The 12,490-nt window shown below is 43.8% G+C and overlaps 1 protein-coding gene across 3 annotated transcripts in view; it reads left to right on the top strand.

The window, feature by feature from the left end:
• The window catches only part of prickle1a (prickle homolog 1a), an 89,020-nt gene that overhangs the window by 75,301 nt on the left and 1,229 nt on the right, over positions 1-12,490 (top strand). For 2 of the 3 annotated variants that reach the window (XM_040132521.1, XM_040132520.1), the window contains exons 2-7: positions 6,700-6,903; positions 8,808-8,921; positions 9,822-9,959; positions 10,868-11,071; positions 11,286-11,472; positions 11,572-12,441. In XM_040132521.1, coding sequence (XP_039988455.1) covers positions 6,715-6,903; positions 8,808-8,921; positions 9,822-9,959; positions 10,868-11,071; positions 11,286-11,472; positions 11,572-12,441 — 1,702 coding nt within the window. In that variant the 5' untranslated portion in view covers positions 6,700-6,714. Of the gene's footprint in view, positions 1-1,273; positions 1,532-6,699; positions 6,904-8,807; positions 8,922-9,821; positions 9,960-10,867; positions 11,072-11,285; positions 11,473-11,571; positions 12,442-12,490 lie in introns of those variants that run through there. The other variant, XM_040132522.1, reaches the window with a different exon arrangement.

Raw genomic sequence — 12,490 nt, 5'->3', positions numbered from 1 at the left:
TTTGGGAGAAAGTAACACTCTGACATTGCAACCAAACAACTACAGAAGGATGCAAAAGGTGCGACTGTCCAGGATTTGACCTGAACCAGTCACTTTTGTTTTCTGAGGCAACAGGAAGAGAATCACGTTTTTGACATTCCTGCAGGGGTGAAGGAGAGGCAGAGGACAACTGCGTCTTCCCCTGGGCTTTTCCATGGATGGGCAGATATGTACATTTGGGTTTTATAGAACATCTCTGTAATTTAAGTACCTGTCCTTTCGGTACATGATAAAGGCAAACAGAAAGCCTGGATATAAGGTAATATTAGGTTTGTTGTAAGGTTCGTTTAATGAGACTTTGAATATTTTCGTTATTTATATTGGGAATATGAAGATTTATACAACTTAATTAGGGCTGTAACATAAAATGCCCAATAGAAGTTTCCAGAGCCCCCTGTTGTTTGGATAAAACTAATTCCTTGTTTTGTCCAAACAACAGTCCCAAACACAAAGATATTCACTTTTCTATCATAGAAAACCAAGAAAAGCAGCACATCATCACATTTGAGAAAATAGAACTAGTGAATTTTTGCTTTAAAAATAACCTATATTACCAAAATCGTTGCAGATTAGTTATCTGTCAGTTGGCTAATCAATGAATGGACTCACAGTTTAAGGTCAGTTAGAGGGAAGGTTCATGCGGGCTGGGCCAGGATTTTGTAGATGGTAGGAACCAATCTTCCGTAGCGGGATACAAAAAGCATCTTTTGCTCACTAAAACCAACAATCACGCTATAATCATAAAGCTCTAGTTAGCAAACACCTCTCTGTAACATAGTGATGTTTTAGGACGCAAAAACAGAGAAACAGCCAACAGACAAACCGAAGCCTGACTGTAACATTCACCACCTTCCCCACATCTCTGAGCTGTAGATAGGGAAGGAGAAAGAATGTCATGTGAAAGCTGTTGTGGATATGGGGCGGTCATTGTGGTAAAACGAGCTCTGCCATCACTGATGTGCTGCTTAAAAGCGCAATCCCTGTGAGCTGGAGCTCTACCGGTGGTTCTCATTTGGAAGCATATGTTTGAGGTATGAGGGGAGGGTCAGTGGAGGAGAGACGCCTCGCTCTTCCATACCCTGCCGTGACTGGCTGCTCGGGGGTTGAGGGGCCGGGCTGAGGTTAAAAGGGCTGGGTTGGGGGAAGGCGGAGGAAGAGGGGGAGTGGTTGGTGAGCGAGACGAGGGTGGGATGACCATCTGGTTGAGCTCCTCCATGTACACGCACGTGCACACACCCCTCTCAAACACTCTCTCCCACTCACTCAGACAGACATCTCCCTTACTTTGTACAGTCTCAGCTTTGATATGGGCGGTTACTGTGCTGACAGCTCTGGTAGAGAAGGCTGACTGCTTCTGTCCTAGAATTAGAGCTCTGAGAATCTTGCACAGATATGGAGCCCAGAGGCTGTTGAAGAATCTAGGACCGGATATAGTGGTGGTGGCAAGATCCTTTTTCCTGCTCACCTCAGGAGAGTTAGCCTACCTGGCAAGGTAAGACCAACAGGGGAATGAATGAAGAAGATATAATCAGGTTTCTTAAAAGAATGTGCTTTGGTTGTAGTTAGGCTGAAAGGAAAACTACTTGGCTTGGAGAAGTGGAGATGCTAAAGTATTGCACCATAACTCATCCTGAACTGTCTTGTGGTACTAGATGGAACAAATCTCGGATGCCGATTGATAAAGTTAAGACATGTATTGTACATGAAATCCTTTGAGTTATTTAGTTTAATGAGAGGATGATTTAAGTATTAATCAAAGTACTGTATGATTTACAAGACATACAGCATATTATAGGTAGAGATGAAGCTCTGTGCAAATTATAATATATAAGAGAGAGACTGACTTTAGAAGTACTTGGTGTGAAAGGGGGTCTGGTGTCTCGTATACTGCAACCTGAATCCACTGGGATGCCAATGTGTTCGATGTATGCTATGTGACAGCAGCACGTGTGTGTTGGGTCCTAGTTCAGTCTGGCCAGTGCATGCAGGTGGTCTCCCTAGTGCAGATTTCCTTGGGGATGTCACTCCCATCCATTTGGTCTTGAAAAAACACTCCCCCGGCCACAAAAGGAGGCCTCCACAAGCTGACCAAACTTCATGCATGTAGCACCTTGACACTGCCTAAACCAAGCTCCTCTCTGGTCCACTTGTCTGATTTTCAAGCAGTATTTCCACCTTGGCATTTTCCAACTGATTGGATTCAAATATCCCCTTCATATGTTTTTCAGTTCTTGGTTTTATGATGCTCAGTTGGTTTATTGGGTCTCTCAATTGCAGTTTTAACTTTAAACACTGGTTTACTCAGGTATACATGTGAGGCTGTTGGTTCACACAATGATCTAATTGTCAAACAAAACTGATCTGGTCTGCAGTTTGACTTTTTTTTTTCAAAGGGATGAAGCATATTAAGTTGCCAGAAGTTGACAGGCTGTCATTTGAAGATATATGTGTTTACAGGAAGAGCAATAATAAGATGCATGTTTTTCTGCAGTTAAGATATATTTTGTCTGATATAAAAAGAAAAGAAAAGGTAAGCAGGGACTTCGAACAGAAAATCTTGTTTTTCTCTGCAGCCTATCCTGCATTGCTGAGCTCACAGGAGCCAAGTTAAACATGTTGGGCCGGTCTAAACTGACAGAGAGCACTGTGTTGGGTCGTGTGTATGTCCATCATCCACTTCCTAGAGGAAAATAGACAGTAATTCAGACCAGAAGCTGCTTATTTTTACTGAGCACTCTCAAGGGTTGTTAATCCAAGGCCTCAGTGTCTGGATTTCGGGGGACTCTGGTTGAAGTGTTGTTGAATACTCTTTTAAAATGTCACTGGAGGCTGTATTTATTGGTCAGTCGCAGTATGAGGTCCTGGGAGAGGTTTGCATTCCATAAAGTGATAAATAAGATTCCACTGCAGTTAACACATGGTGCTGAGTCTCTGCAGTACTTTTTTGAGGCTGAATAAAAATCAGTGGTTATTTACTTTCCTTAATGAATCAAGTTTGCACTCACTCCTTCATTGAGCTTCTGTTACATATAAGCAACAAGCTTATATTGCAACAATATAAGTCATTGTGCACTTAGTCATTGTGCATTTTTTTTTCTAAGACAGAGATCTCTTCTTTCATTCTACATTCTACATGGAGGTTTTGAAATCTTCATTCACTGAAAACCTTTCAAAGCAAGGATGTGTTTGAGCTTCCCTCTTTCACCAGCCTTGACTTAAATTTCCTCCCTTTTGTGGAACAAGACACATTAACATTTTCATACATGTCAGTCAGCCCCATTTTAGCCTCAGCCTGATAGCACCCCCACCAGCCTCTGGCCCTCTGTGGGCAGATCAGTCAGATATGCAAGCCTGGAGCTCCCAAAGCCATGTTAACAAGCACCTTTACAAAAGAGTGAGGGGTTGTTAAACATTCAGGACTGCAGGGGTCTGGCTAGTGTGGGAGGAGGGCAGGGCAGGAGGACTGGAGCAGTGAGAATAGGGAGTTTGAAAACTAATCTCACAAACCGTAAGTCACTTGTTAGAAGAAACACTTTTAAAGCCTGCACAAGTGATGAGTCACTGAGTTGGCAAGTTAGTTGTCTCAGTGCTTCTGTCATTCAAAAAGTTAAGGAACCATTCTGGGCAAAGTCGGAGGAAATGAACTGCATGACATCCAAAGGAAAAATTAGCATGTGAGCAGATGTGGTTGCATGAGAAGGGGCTTTGCCTATCACAGAGCTGTCTACATCCTGTATTCCTCTTTGCGGGCCTGGCTGAAGTTCAAGCCTGACATTCCTGTGAGTCAGGTTTGGCTGTGAGACATCCTCACAGAGACTTGGTCGACGTGTGAAAGCAAACATCTTTTTAACAAATGTAGTGCATGAGTGAGTCTGTGCCTGATAAAATGTGAGGCTGTGAAGTTAGAGTCTCTTGGCTCCTGACTGAACCTGCCTATAGTTAGCTATCTCCCACGTGAAACCCTAGCTACTCTCAAACAAGGCACATTTTTGCCGGTTATTTTGGTCTCATTTGCAAGTCAATAGATGCGAATAGAACAAGAGAGTGTCTTATTTGTCCCCCTGCTCTCTCATCTGAAGACAAGGTATCTGGGTTTGAGGGCTTTAACTGTCATCTATTTGGAGATAACACACCACATCTTCAGGAGAAAAAAAGTGAGATAAACAGGCTCTTGATGGAACAAGCCTTCAGTGGATTCCTTCACAAAGGCGCCATTATTCAGGACATCAAAGGTGTTTTAATGGGACATGTCATAAGACTTGATACTTTGTGGTACAAGGCAGTCACGAATTCACAAAAAAGCCCATGAATCCATTACCACCACTATCAGTCACGCTTATTTCTGACTGTCTTTGACTGGTCAGGGTAGACGAGGGCATGCCGGTATTGACAATACTGACTGTGGCAAGGCCACAGGGGCTGACTTGTCCTTGAGGAAAAATTAGTTGATATGAAAAGCCAGTAGCTGCCTGGGCTGGCATGCAGTGAGTGGAGGGGGAAGGAGGAGGATCTGGCTTGCCAATAAGTCAGAGAGAGTCGTCACTGAACGAGAAGCAGGGTACGCGTGCATACAGCTGATTCTGAAAAGGCGTTTATGGTGCTGTATGTGTCTGGACCATCATAGCCTACAGTAGCCCTTTGTCAATATGTCTGCACGACTCTGTCCATGTTGGCTTCAGCTCAAGTGGATGCATTCCCTCTTCATGTATGCATGGGAGCTGTACACCCCCGAGGGCAGCCGGGCGTATATATCATTCAAAGAGAGAGCACAGATTTTTCAGGCCCCTTTACTGTCACCCCTGTGTTCAAAGGATGCATTTGAGTGTGTCTGGTTTTCTCAGCTGTCTCCCAGCGGCCCTCGTTGCCCTTGCCGGCATTAGGGGGTGGAGGCTTTGGGGGAGGTGGTGTAAGGGCCAGGCTGCTGGACGCTGGCTGTGCTCCCATTTGATCTCAGCTAGAGCCCTTAGCCCGTGAGAAATGACCACAACTGGACACACATTCATCATCTCCATGTCTGCTTGGTCCTGCAAAGCTTACAGCAGCTCAGGAAATAAAGTTGTAGGCTTTTAGGAGTGATTTGGTCAGTGACTATTGGTTATACATCATTAGCCCAAACAAATTAAGTTTTTGAATTGATTTGCTTTACAAACGTTGTGAACTCAGTGCCATTTTTCTTTTTGTCACCCAGAAAAAAGAGTTGATTCACCACTCTCACCACATGAAACAATAAGGACAAATGACACGTTCAAAATGAAAAGTCTAATTCATAAGCCTTAACATTATATTATTAGCAAGCTTAAGATATATTTTCTATGTAACTGAATCAGCTTGCACTTATTAATTGTCAGCTGTGGCCACAGTAGCTGCTGCTCAGCAAAATTTGCATACAGTATTTTCACTTTAAAGTTACACTTGACAATAAATATTCAATTCATTCATTGTTTTTTTTTTTTTTTTTTTTGCATTTTATCCAGCTATAAACTAGTTTGTTATTTCAATATTTGTTACTACTGCAGTAGAGTCTTGTCTACAAATGAGTGGATATATAGAAATACATTAGTGCTTATCGCCACTACACACATAGGTAGAGACTGTTCTGGTCTTTGTCCTTGATCTAGTTTTTTTCCTTCTGTTGCATTGTCAGTGTCCAACCAAGTATCAGTCGTCTCCATCCGTCCAATTCCCCCTCTGCCCATCCTTCCCTGTCCAACTACTTCACCTGTCTGGCATTGCTCTGTCCATCTTAGAGATGAAAGGATGATCAGTCACTCACTGCAGCAGGCTGGGAAAACAAACAGTCCAAAGAAAAAGGGGAGATGAAGGGAGAGACCAGACTTGTGGACATTCTCCATATGGTGGTCCTGTCTTAAGGCCAGGCCTGTGTTTATACAGACCTCAGGCTCAACTGATCAAGCCAGCATCAGATCCCATGTGGTGGCCCCTCTTGGGACATAGTATGACATAGCACCTCAGCAGGCTAAAATGATGAATCAGACCTACAGTCCACAGATAAGGTGAAACAGCCGTAGTCTGGTGTTGTTCTTACTTTTGTGTCGATGGCAAACTAAATTACAGTATGAGAAAGGAATGCAAGGTCTGTGCAACATTGCCCAAGGCTGGGCATACATATAAGTAACTCTGAATTCACTGTGTGTATTTATGAATGGCTAACTGCTTGTTATTGTCACTATAATGAGATTGGGCGTCACCTCATGAAGCTTTGGGAATTTCCTAATGGTCTCTATATCCTCAAAAGCCACATGAGGAGGGCACATGTTTAACTGCCACCACAATAGCAGTGAAAGGGTATAGCTCTCTTTATGAGTGTCTTTATGAAGTAAACTCATCACCAGAAGTGAACCAAGAAAAGCTTGCTCAGATACCAAAATGGGCTCTTGGGGGGGAGTGCTGGCCTCATGAAAGAGACAGTGATGGTGTGATTCAGCTGGTGGTTAACATTCAGTGGAATGGCACTGACATGAGAGCCGCGGATTAGATGGAGTGAGGATAACATTATGTGGGGACTGGCTGATGAAATGGCTTGTTGACCAAAATTTCGTTTTCTTGCCCTCTTCAATCCTCCCTCCTCATCCTGTCCTCACCCCAATTCCGTTTGCTTCATTCCCCTCTTCCTTCCATTTTTTGACTTTGTCTGTCTAGTAAAAAGAGTGTCTGATGAGCCTGGCGAGTGCAGCAGTGTCGGCGGCTGGCTTCCAGGGTGGGGCACGCCAGCGAAACTTGATGATGGAGCAGAAAGTCAATAAGTTGACGTCTGGCTTCCAACGCAGCTCCACCTCTGATGATGACTCAGGCTGTGCGCTGGAGGAGTACGCCTGGGTACCACCTGGCCTTAGACCTGAACAGGTGAGCAAAATATCGCTCACAGTGGACTATTCTTTGTGCTATTGTTCATGAAATTCATGCAGGTGTTGTGAGCTGAGTTTAAAAAAGCCTGCTTAGTTTGGATATGGCCTTCTTGTGATACAAAGAACACTTGAAGCACAATATTGTTATCTTTAACTGTGGTATCTATTTCATTGGTTAATAAATCATTAATTCCCCAAATCACCACAGTTAATAATGGTGTACCCTCCTGACAGAATAAAAACAGCTCTGACCTGATTCTAACTCCCTTCTAGCCCATTTGCCTGGCCCAGATAAATGCCATTCAGCACATCACTGAATAACATACCAAGTAGTCTCTCTGGATAATGGAACCTATGGGACGGACAATGTATTTTATAAAACTTTTGCTTGGTCCCTTTGTTTGAGGCAGACTTGTCAGGCTTTACCAGGCTGCCACTTACAGGCAGGATGTGTGTACTTATATTTACAAACTGCGGTATGGCAAAGTCTGCTTGTGATTATCAAGTCCTCTGTTAGCAGGACTTGGTGGGTCGAGCCTACTACTGCTGGAAGGATCAGGAATCAAGGGGCCATCTTTTAACAAGCCTTCTCCTCCACAAACACAGGCAGGACTGTTAGTTGTGTCCGCAGGGCAGCCAGTGTGATGTGGCACTTTCCCAAATCGGCTGCATTTTTACTCTTCTCTCCTCGTTTCTCTCTTTTCTTGCCATGTTTCTCTCCTCTCCTCTATCTCTCTCCATCCTGCTTCCCTTGTTAAAAAACACACATGGAAGCAATGAGGGGGTGATGGGTAAGAAGAGATGAAAACCTTAAAGCCCAAACATGCAGGGCCTTTTGTTTGGAAAATGCATGGGTCAACTATAATGCCTTTACTGCAGCTATTGCCCTGAATAGGCCATGTATTATGGGTCATCATTACAGTGAAGAAACACATAGGGCCTAGGTGATAGCTGACTGTTCCCCAGCCCCTAAGGAGCTGGATGAGGGGTAATAGCAGCATGAAAATGTGCATAATTTATGGTGGGGGGCAAACGTTGGGTTGATTGTCAGGGTAAATTGCTGTTACCCCCCTCTAGACGGCCAAACCTGCAGGAAGCCCCCCCAACACACAAGACAAGCACATCCCACCTCTTTATCTGGCTGGCTGTAATAGCCCCTCCCTCATAAAGTTTAGTTTTCAGTCGGCAGCCCCAAGGGTCAAAGTGCCACTGCGACAGGCTGCTTTGTCCTGTCCCTATAGAGACAAGCATATGACTGGAAAAATACAACCTTTAAACTGATTTGACCTGTTGACCTGTTTGGACTTGTTTAGTACAGAATAAAATGATTCCTCCAGTGCCGCAATCAAAGAGCGCTGCTGCTATGAGAAATACAGCTGATTTGGGGGATTTGAAGAAAAACTCAAGCAAACACTTTGATTCCACAAAATCAGTCTTCCAAACATTTTACACAGAGCTGTCCCAGAATGTGTCTCATCACATATTTAATGTGTTGGTTCTTTGGCTCCTTGGAAAAGAATTTGTGGTCATAAATATGGGCTGTTCTGTCCAAGACAATAACAATAATATATTCCTGCAATAGAATAGATGAAAATTTGAGTTTAGGAGAACTCAACTTCTTGGGCAACCAAATAAACACCTATATGTTCGGATTGATGACCTCACATTTTTGAAAATATATAATTTGGAATGAGTTTGCCATGTGTGGAGATTCATTGAACCTTTTAGTTTAACTAAAATGCTTTTTTTTTTGCCTCATCAGTGATATGTTCTGATTTTTAAAAATCTTTTTCAAGAAAGTTACCACGACCTAGTACCTAGTCTTGATGCTTGATCCTTACTTGGTGTCTGACAACGTGTTCGTATGCCTAACCGCCTTACACCATGACATGATTTCCCCAGGTCCAGTTATATTTCTCCTGTCTGCCTGAGGATAAGATCCCCTATGTCAACAGTCCGGGAGAGAAGTTCAGAATCAAGCAGCTCCTCTATCAACTGCCACCGCATGATAATGAGGTGAGTATATTTTGAGTGCATGGTTTTATATGCAGAAAATTCATCACGGCAGTTCCTCTTGTTTATGGCTGCATGAAAGATCCACTGTCCATTTTATTTGAGTAGCTGTATGTGTTGTTGCCCACTAAGCCCACAGAGTTAAAAGTCTCGCCATTTCCATACAATCCCACTAAAATCAGTCCTTGGCATTCACGTTGACATCACACTTGGGGATTTTTGTTCCACAATCTTGTAGACATGTAGTGTGGGCACAATGTGACTTTTGACTTGATGATTTTATGATGTTTGCCGGGAGCCCCCACCAGTAGGATTCCTGTCATAGCAGTGGTTTTTACGAGGACTGCTCAGCAGGAGAGAGATGCTGGCTGAAAGAGGCTTTATGTGATGCCACCACCACAGTGGCACCACAGTTCGACTTGGCTGTCTCTCATCCTTTGTTGCCCATCCTCTTGATTTCACTCTAAACACAGGCCTTGTTTGTGTAAACGTCTGCTTTCCCTCTTGTTAAGGCTTTGGGAAACATCAAAAAGGCCTGCTGTAAAAATTAGATTCTCAATCAAGGACTGTGGGTGGAGAGATGTAGGGGAGTGTAGGAAGGGCAAGCTGGGGTCAAGAGTTGCCTTTGTTCAGTATGCTCTGGTATGCACTCTGCCCTCTCTTATACTTATCTAAGTTTATAACTTATTTGTGGCCGACAGTTTTGCAATTGGAGGTTTCAAGGGGCATATTATGAAAAGGTCACTTGAACCACATAAACAAAATTCATATCCCACTTAGCATGTTGGTTATTTTTTTCTGTTCTAGATTTTTAAAAGACGGAATCGTCCCATTTCTTTATGTGAAAAGTTAGTGATTGTGACATTAGCCTTCTTAACCATAATTTATCACCTTCCTTCCTAGGTGCGTTATTGCCAATCCCTCAGTGAGGAGGAGAAGAAAGAGCTACATATGTTCAGTGTCCAGAGGAAGAAAGAAGCACTTGGGAGGGGCGCAATAAAACTTCTGCCCCGTAATCTCCTGAACAGCATTTGTGAGCATGTATGTTCCCTGTCTTACATGTATCATTTACAACTATAAATATGGAGAGGACTGGGAGAGTGACAGTGGAATGAAGTTGTTTTGAAGTCAAGGACCTAACGATTATTCTTTCAAAATCCAAAAGCCTTCTTCAGCTATAGTATTGAGAAAAGATTTGCTGCCTGTTTTCTGTGCATCTCCTCCATGGGTATTTAGCTAATCCGTATCCAGTTTTAACTAATACCCAGAGGGAAAGCTGAAATAAAGATCTCAGTGTCAGTCATGCTATTTAAGAAATCCCTAAACACAAGCAGGATTTGCAGCCCTGCAGACTAAGAAATATTCACTGCTGAGTGGTTTGGAGGGGCTCAGTAAAATGTTTCACTTAGAATTTACAATAATCATGGAGCGGCCAGAGGGTGCCCATAAACCTTGTCAAAACATATTCCCCATGATGTAGCTCTCCACAAGACACCCATACTTTCCCCAAGATTGTTTTCTCTTGTTTTCTTCTTCTTAACTGCGTGTTCTAGCCAAAGTCACTGTAGTTTATTTGAAAAGTTATGTCCTCATATGTACATCGGTCAGGAGGATAGGTCCAGAACGAAAAACAAATCAGCCACTGTGGGATTGCAGTTAAGACAACCAGGTGGGCTGGCACACACAGATGGGCCACATATTTACCCCACCATCAACAGGGCAAATGGACATGGAAGCCATACGATGATTTAGTTTCTATGGACCAGGATTTGCGTTACATTAGGAGCAAATTTGGGTTTGCAGCTAAAGTTATGTCCATGCAGTTGTGTGACAGACTGTGTGATAGATGTGGTTACCTATGCAGCAATCACACAACCTTATCACAGCTGCAATTTCAGAGTAATTTCAGGATGATTAATCAACGATTTCATCATGTCTGCATATTGCAGTGTGGTGAAAATATCAACGGTGGAGAAATGGCAGTGTTTGCCTCAAGGGCAGGCCCTGGGCTGTGCTGGCACCCTTCATGCTTTGCATGCTCCACATGTAGCGAACTACTGGTGGATTTGATCTACTTCTACCACGACGGAAAGATCCACTGTGGAAGGCACCACGCTGAGCTGCTCAAACCACGCTGCTCAGCCTGCGACGAGGTAAAACCACAAAACTGAAATACCGAGATAAAAGAATGTAGTAGAGGAAAAACATCCAGTCTGAGGTTTATGGTTTTCCAAATTTCCTCTGGGATAACAATAACATTTATTTCATTTCTTCACTGACTTGAATAAATTCAGCATGAATATATAGACAGTCAGGAAGGCAAAAGATGGCTGTTTTGTTTCATCCAGTGTATTTCTTTGTCTACAGATAATTTTTGCTGATGAGTGCACAGAGGCAGAGGGGCGCCATTGGCACATGAAGCACTTCTCCTGTTTTGAATGTGAGACAATTCTTGGGGGGCAGCGCTATATTATGAAGGATGGCAGACCATACTGTTGCGGTTGCTTTGAGTCTCTCTATGCAGAGTATTGTGAGGCCTGTGGAGATCACATTGGTAAGATGATGATTTTCTAGAGTTAAAGTAAAACACCTGTGATGATTGTCTAGCTTTAGAGTAGTATTGCTAACCATATCAACGTTTCTCCTTTTCCAGGTGTTGACCATGCCCAGATGACCTATGATGGGCTTCACTGGCATGCTACTGAGAGCTGCTTCAGCTGTGCCCAGTGTAAGAGCTCTCTACTGGGCTGCCCCTTCCTGCCACACCAGGGTAATATTTACTGCTCCAAAGCCTGCAGTCTTGGGGAAGATGTACATGCATCTGACTCCTCTGACTCTGCCTTCCAGTCAGCCCGCTCACGTGAATCACGCCGCAGTGTGCGCATGGGAAAAAGCAGTCGCTCAGCTGATCAATGCAGACAATCACTCCTCTTCTCACCTTCTGTCAACTATAAATTCCCTGGCTTCAGTGGAAATGCTGATGACACCCTGACCAACAAACTGGCCCACATGAACTTATCTGATGACCATTTCTGGAGAGGACGTGGTGAAGAGACTGAGGCACCTGAGGACCAGGAGGAGGAGTGGGCTGAGCATGAAGACTACATGACTCAGCTGCTATTAAAGTTTGGGGAACACGGGATCTTCCAGCAAGCCAATGACTCCAGACCAACAGATTTCTGGATAGCTGAAAAAGATGCAAAGTCAAAACAGGAGTCCTCTAAAGCTGGTAGTGGCAGTGGAGGAGGAAGGGGGAGCCTGGCCAGTAAGAAGTACCAAGCTGACATGTACTGGGCCCAGTCACAGGATGGGCTAGGTGACTCAGCCTACGGTAGTCACCCGGGTCCAGCGAGCAGTAGAAAGATCCAGGAGTTGGAGCTAGATCATGGGGCTGGAGGAGGCTTCCAGGGAGAGGATCCACAATGGTACAATGACTCTTTGGAGTGTATCACGGACGAGTTCAAGAAAACAGATCAGAGTGTCCGAGACTCCATGGACTCATTGGCTCTCTCCAATATTACTGGTGAGTAGACTTGACACGATCAGGTGTTTGAAATAGTTGTTTTTTTAAA

Source organism: Xiphias gladius, chromosome 8 (genome assembly GCF_016859285.1).
Source record: "Xiphias gladius isolate SHS-SW01 ecotype Sanya breed wild chromosome 8, ASM1685928v1, whole genome shotgun sequence".
Classification (NCBI taxonomy): domain Eukaryota; kingdom Metazoa; phylum Chordata; class Actinopteri; order Istiophoriformes; family Xiphiidae; genus Xiphias; species Xiphias gladius.
Note: the sequence above shows the minus strand (reverse complement) of the source record. Positions and strands in the feature narration are given on the sequence as shown.